Source organism: Triticum dicoccoides, chromosome 5A (genome assembly GCF_002162155.2).
Source record: "Triticum dicoccoides isolate Atlit2015 ecotype Zavitan chromosome 5A, WEW_v2.0, whole genome shotgun sequence".
Lineage (NCBI taxonomy): Eukaryota > Viridiplantae > Streptophyta > Magnoliopsida > Poales > Poaceae > Triticum > Triticum dicoccoides.
Window position 1 is genome coordinate 47579276 of NC_041388.1, and position 6783 is coordinate 47586058.

The 6783-nt window shown below is 49.6% G+C and overlaps 1 protein-coding gene and 1 pseudogene across 1 annotated transcript; one reads left to right on the top strand and one right to left on the bottom strand.

Annotated features, from left to right (window-relative positions):
• Positions 1-3484: 3484 nt before the first annotated feature.
• LOC119298654 (BTB/POZ and MATH domain-containing protein 2-like) lies at positions 3485-4825 on the bottom strand. Its single transcript, XM_037575970.1, has one exon. The coding sequence runs from the start codon at positions 4823-4825 to the stop codon at positions 3485-3487; it is 1341 nt and encodes a 446-aa protein (XP_037431867.1).
• A 495-nt stretch (positions 4826-5320) lies between these two features.
• Positions 5321-6544, top strand: LOC119298646 (annotated as a pseudogene).
• The last annotated feature ends 239 nt before the right edge of the window (positions 6545-6783 follow it).

A 6783-nucleotide genomic window follows, 5' to 3' on the forward strand; every position in this document is an offset into this window, starting at 1 on the left:
CTATCATAATTGTGATCAACTGATTAATACTCGACGATTTGGGTTTTTGAAATAGTCGACCACCCATTTGGTAGTTATCTGAGAAAAATTAAAAACCGATAGGTTTTTGAAACCCTAGTCTGTAAAGTAGTAGTTTTTTGCTATTTACTTGGTTTGCCCACCCCTGTATGGTTAGATCATCACATGTAGAATACTCTAAGACATTGCCAAATTTATTTTCAATGTGTTGCATCCAGTGGCGGAGCTAGCGTTTGAGAACAGGGTGGTCCACCCCCTATTTTGTTTTGATAAGTATAACATGTGAACATTCTAAATAATTACCAATATCACATAGAAATATATAAATATGGTCTTACACACTAAAATTCTCAATTAATTCTAAGTTTTGCATAAAGAAACCTACATAGTACATACTATATGGATCATAGTACATACCTTGAGAATTTATTTGAGGTAGAAATGATGTGCAAAATTATGCATCTGTTCGGTTCATCTAAAGGATAGAATAGCACGGCCAAAAAAAACCTAAGTCAGAAATTGGGGAATCAAAATTGGTAAGCTGGTAAGCCCACAAGGGAATACATTGCACTGTTAAAAATATATGAAAACAGAACCTGAATAACACCGATCTAAGAAATAAACTTTAAGTGCAAGTGTCATACCGAGTTCTGGAAGCCCAGCCACTGGAGGTGCTTCAATTGCCTTGACTGCTCAGCCAAGAAGACCACCAAGTTCCTCACACTCCTGATAACAGAGGGCAATTTTAATTCATCCCCTCGTCGAACAACACAAACAGGGGGGGAGCAAGATCTGCACTTACACTTGCAGGGGAGTCAGAAGGCCGGGGAATAATTGATGATAACCCCTCAGTTCGTGTGCCTTTGATCATAAGCCCCCCTTTGTGTCACTGACATGTGGGGTCCGGTCCCACATGTCAGTGACACAAAGGGAGGCTTATGATCAAAGGCACACGAACTGGGGGGATTATCATTAGGGCAGGGGCGCAGCCGCGCAGGACAGGGACACACGCAGCTCGCAGGGAGGCGGGAAGGAGAGGATCCTCATCGGGGGCTGGGCTCCGGCGGGCTAATCGGCGACCGGCGAGGACGGCGAGCCGTCGTAAGGCACGGCTCTGGGAGGGCGTCAGGACGAGGCGGCTGTCCCCTGGCTCGATGTGGAACGAGGGCGCGGTTGCGGGCTGTGGCTGCGTTGATCCCCGAGTCAACAGGTAAGTGTTATTGGGCCATCTTTTTTCTCTGGCCCAGTTAAAGACCCATAGGTATGGTTGCTCCAAAATCCCAGGGTGGGCCGCGGCCCACCCTGGACACCCTGTAGCTCCGCCACTAGTTGCATCCAGGGGCGGTCCCAGGATTTGAAGAGTGTATTCAAAATTTCAAAGGCAATTTTTTCAAAGCCTAGCGTCCTTTTTAGGCGTGTATAACGGAAGCATCAATTTATACAAACTAGATAATATATAAATAACTCATAATATAGTGGACACACAACATTGACCAGGTGGGCTAGCGTCTGGTTTTGGACTGAATGCTCAGCAGCCGCGTTTAATTCTGTCAGTTTCATTTTTTCTCAAAAAAAGTTTCATTTTTTCTTTATACATACCCATATATACACTATATATACCTAGTTTATTTGCAAAAATAATGGGTATTCAATCAATTGAATACCCATGAATTGAAGTAGGCCCGCCCCTGATTGCATCGTTGAGTTTACATTTGCATTCACATGTTGAGTTGTTGGTCTTAGCGTCCAATTCCTGTAGGGTTTTGAGTTATGTTCCTAGTCACCGCCTCCCGCCGAATCATCATAATATGTGTTGTTCACCACCTTTTATTAAGTTCAACCATGTCCCTATCACAACCCTTCTACATCATAAACTTGAGGTTGTTGGCATCTTTGTTCGGCCATTTTAGACATCCCTTAGTTTAATTTCAAATAAGAAAACAAGGCAATAAAAAATTGCATCCAATTAGCCTAAAACTCTCCAAATTCGGTCCAGAATATGTTTCCACGATGTTTGTAGCCCACTTTCGGTCTATGACTGCTCAAAACGCTCAGGACGAGCATGTGTGTCTAAAATATTCGGAAATGAGTAGTCCAAGAAGTAGTGTCATGAAATTTCATGGAATTTAGTATCATGATTTTATTTAGAATGGGTATCATGAAATTCTCGGCTTTCTTACAAGATTTTTTTCGATAAAGGGTGGCTTTTATTAGCTCAAAAAGGAGCATCAAAAGGATACAAACTCAAAGAACACCTACCTGGCCTCTGCATAGTTAGGATGCACACAACCAACACACACAAGGGGCCATACCTCGGAGCATCATGAGAGTAGCTCGGGGGTCAAGGTCGGTGTTATGGCCGGACAGTAGCGGCCATTGTTGTCCTCCACCTCGACCAACTTCTCCTTTGCTCTAATACCAGATGTCAGATCACCGCGGGGGCTCCTCTCGTGCTACCGCTGCCCTCAATGTCTTCCTCTCCCATGCATCAGCACCAACCTCATGCATATTGGTGCCACACCCTGTTCATGTCCACCCGTGAGCATTGTCACATCGCCTACCTTCCTTCTAGGCAGCCCATTTGAAGCCTTTTAGCAGCCCAAAGAGGTGCAGAAGCCCACTACCCATTAGGGGGGTCATTTTGGACTTTGCACGTGAGAGGATGAAGATGATTTACCCTCCATTCAGCAGCCACCATCAAGGGTGACGAAAATCAGTTTGGCCTTCATTGAAAAAAAAGAGAAACCAAGAGAGAAACGGAAGAAGAGAAAGATTGAAGGAAGAAGCAAAGGGAGCTCCTCCCCGAGGTTGTGATGGTCCAGATCCACCACCTTGTCTCCTTCAAGCTGTGCTTCCACCATCTTTGGTGAGATTGCTTCAAATCCTAGCTCTTGAGCCCGAAATCTTATTGTGTCCATCCAAGATTCAGAAATCTTGATGTATGAGATCTTCTACTGCTATTTAGAGAAGAATTTGTTGTATCCCATATTTAATAATAGTGAAAGAGGATTTGGGTGCCTTCGGTTCGTGGTTTTTCCTCTCAAATTGAGGGGGTTTCCATGTAAATCCGGTGTCTTTGTGTTGATGCTTGATGCTATCCAAAAAATTACTCCTACCACCGGCTAGTGTCTGGGAAGCGTCTTGTGTCCGAGTTACTAGTTTCCTATGTATATATTTTATTGCATATGTTTCCTTCCATGCTAAACAACGCTCCTTGAGTTAGTAGATGAGGTGGTGCTGCTATTACTTTGTTTCCGTTTTAGTATTCAGTTCACCACAAGTGTATTTGGGTGCTAATTTCCAACACCCAGCACCTGTGTGCAACAAATCCTCTCCCAGCTCTTACCTCTTTTAATATGCATGGTGGAAGGTGAGAAGGTAATGTTTTCATTACTTAATTTTTCATCATTTTTTAGCAAAATATAAAAAGGATATACATGATGCACGCAGACACAATTATGTTTGATCAATTTTTAGACGACCAAGAAATGAAGGTAGCAATATCACGAGTCAGGTCGGGATGAAAAGGGGTTCGACGATCAGGTGTCTCGCTTGAAGACGTGTGCGTTTCAATGCTCCTAGAGCCACCAAGATGCATGTGGTGAGTCGGTTCAGGTAGTTTATCCCCTTCGGTTGTCCTGAGGATGAACCCGTGGTTGTCGTCTTCCTCCCATTGTCGAATTCTTCGCCGGCGATCTCGGTGGGTTGCGAGCTTGGACAATATATCCTTCAATAGACCGGGGTTGCTTTTACACAGATGGCCAAAGCCGTCGGTTGCCATGACTGCATTTAGTGTGGTCGAGGACGTGAGGAGAAACTCGAAGCATGCCTCCCTGAGACGGTGACAGCGATGTTGCTCAGCCAGCAGCAGCGTGGTCGCCGCCGTGCTTGCATCGATGTGACTCCACAATCTGTCCTCGCAGACCAGCTTGAGCCTCTCCATGTCGTACCTGTCAGCGGCCTTCAAGAGATCCCGAGCCATCGCAGCACCATCCTCTATTGTCTCCGGCGGAAGCTCGTCGGTGTACGCAAAGTGCAGCAGATTCCTGAACACCTCAGCTCTCATGTCGTCGATCCGTACATATGCATTGCACTCTTCTAACGTGCCATAAAGCTCGGCCTTGAATACCGGCGACCCCGCCGCGAGCACGCACCGGTGCGCCGCAAAAGTGTCCCCGCCTACGTCGAGCATCACGTCTGCGCCCTGCTTGCTCCGCAGGAGGTCACCGAAGTGTTGGGCCCAGTCGGGTGGTGGTATGGCGGCCACGACGGGCCGCGGAGGCGGTGCAGTCTCTCTAAGGAACTCGACCACCGTGACGTTGCACCTGACCCAGAAACAGTCGTCCTTGAGGAGGAATTCTTGGAGCTCTTCAAGCCGGATGAAATTTTCACATCCGCAGAAGGCACCAATGCGTGCAAACCGGCGTATGACCCCGCCGCCAGGTCTACGGTAGCGCGGCATCGGCTCCCCGGTGGTTGGGTCCAGGACGTCGAACCCGATCTCGGCCTCGACGGCGCGGCCTGCGACGGCGTCGTCAAGAATGGCGAAGACGGAGACGGAGTCGTCGGTCTCCACGCGATTGCCGTTGGGGTAGAAGGCGATGTGCCAGCCAGTTGTGCCTCCTACATAGAAGGATTTGGAGCGGAGCCCCTTGCCGGTGTCGAAGCTCTTACTCATCCATGAATATCCTTGAATCTTGAGCACGTGCTGCACGGTGGTCCTGCTAGCGCGGAGGGTGGTGTTTGGGATGGACTGGTGAACGCCGACGGGGTGCTGATGTGACAACGCTGCGTGTCCGGCGGCCATCGCCTGCAGCCGGTGACCGTGGACGTCTACGGTTTATTATTGGAAACCCTAATGTGGTTTATTATTGCAGACGTTCTCGAGACGGTAGGATGACCATACCCTAATGTCTACGTATCTGATTCATATTCGCACGTGTAATTGTAGCAGGAGGCATACAAATTCACTCCTTTTTTTGGTATTGGGTACAAATTCACTCCTAGGTGGTTGCCCGTCGCAAGGATGTGCATACCTTTTTTTTTTGCAACTGTGTCTCAACAAGGATACATACGGCTCAAAAAAAAAAACAAGGATACATACATATATCCCGTCTCGTATACCATCTGCGTGTGGGTCATCTCCACAAGGTTTGCGGACCCAACACGAGTCAACCGATCGAGAGTTGATATGAGCCGATCAAAAGCAGGTACACCCTAGACCTACGTAGGTACGCAAAACCTGATTAAGGTCGATCACCGGCCCGCCCGCCCGCATCTTTTAATATTGCCGCTGCCGGCGATGACCATCGGACTCGACGTGAGAGCTCCCACCGGCGTCGTGGTCTCAGACTCCATCCTCCAGGCCAGCATTACGAGCGTGCACCACGTGCTCAAGATCCAAGGATACTCATCGATGATGAACAGCTTCCCCATCGGCAAAGCCCTCCGATCGGAATCCTTCCGCGGTGGAGGCCGCACTAGCTGGCACATCGACTTCTACCCCAACGGAGAAAGTCGCGAGAGCGGCGGTTTCGTGTCCATCCATGCTGTTCTTGATGCTGCCTACCTCGCCGTGAAGGCGGATATCGGGTTCGACATGCTCGACTCCACCGGGGAGCTGCTGCCGCGCTACGCTAAAGCTAGTAGCGACGTGTGCAATTTTCGTCTCGTCGGCGCTTACCGGGGCTACGACAAATTCATCGCGAGGGAGGAGCTGAAACTCCTCGACTGTTTCTCGGTCAGGTGCAACATCACAGTCATGGAGTTCTTTGCGGGCGGTGCCACCCCTTGCCCTCGTCCTCTACGACCCGTCGTGCCACCGCCTGATTGGCGTCGTGAGCTTTTGCAGAGCGAGCAGGGCGCAGACGTGAGGTTCCTAGTCGGCGGGGAGACTTTCGCCGCGCACCGCTGCGTGCTTGCGGCGCGGTCGCCGGTGTTCAAAGCAGAACTCTTTGGCGTGATGAAAGAGAGCAGCGCCGCCGGCATACGTATCCACGGGATGAGGCCCGAGGTATTCAGGAATCTGCTGCAATTCGTGTACACCGAGGAACTGCCACCCGTGACAGAAGAAGAGGAGGATGAGGCAGCTATGGCCCAGCATCTCCTGGAAGCCGCTGACAGGTATGGCATGGAGAGGCTCAAGCTGCTCTGTGAGGACAGGCTGTGCAAGCACATTAATGTCAGCACGGTGGTGACCACGCTGGTGCTAGCTGAGCAACATGGCTGCCCCGGGCTCAAGGAGGCATGCTTCTGGTTCCTCCTCAATTCCTCTTCAACGACACTGGAGGCAGTCATGGCAACTGATGACTTCGACAATATTCTTAGTAACAGTTGTCCTAATCTATTGAAAGAGTTGATGTCGAGGCTTGCTTCCTCTGCCTCTCTCCACGATTAGCAAATAATTGATCGATTGGAGGAGGAAGACGACCTTACCCTCTGCACAACCGAAGGGGGTGAGCTCCCTGAACCGGCTCACGGCGTCTTGCCTTTGGGAGCGAGAGCACCAAAACGCATGCGTCTTTAAACGTCCAACTCCTACTTAACATCGTCAAGCTGACTTCGAAGGTTAGAAGAAACATAGCAGCCGCCGCCTTCCTCGCGTTCCAGACAGTCGCCTCGCCCAAATCTTAGCAGCTGCCCCCTACTTCCGGTCTCCCATTCCTCTCGCAGCTGCTAGAGACTAGTAGTGGTTGGGTTAAGTCCGAAAGGCCGGCGCCGGGAGGTCTATGCTCTGGTGGCCTTCGGCAGAGACGCGAAATATGG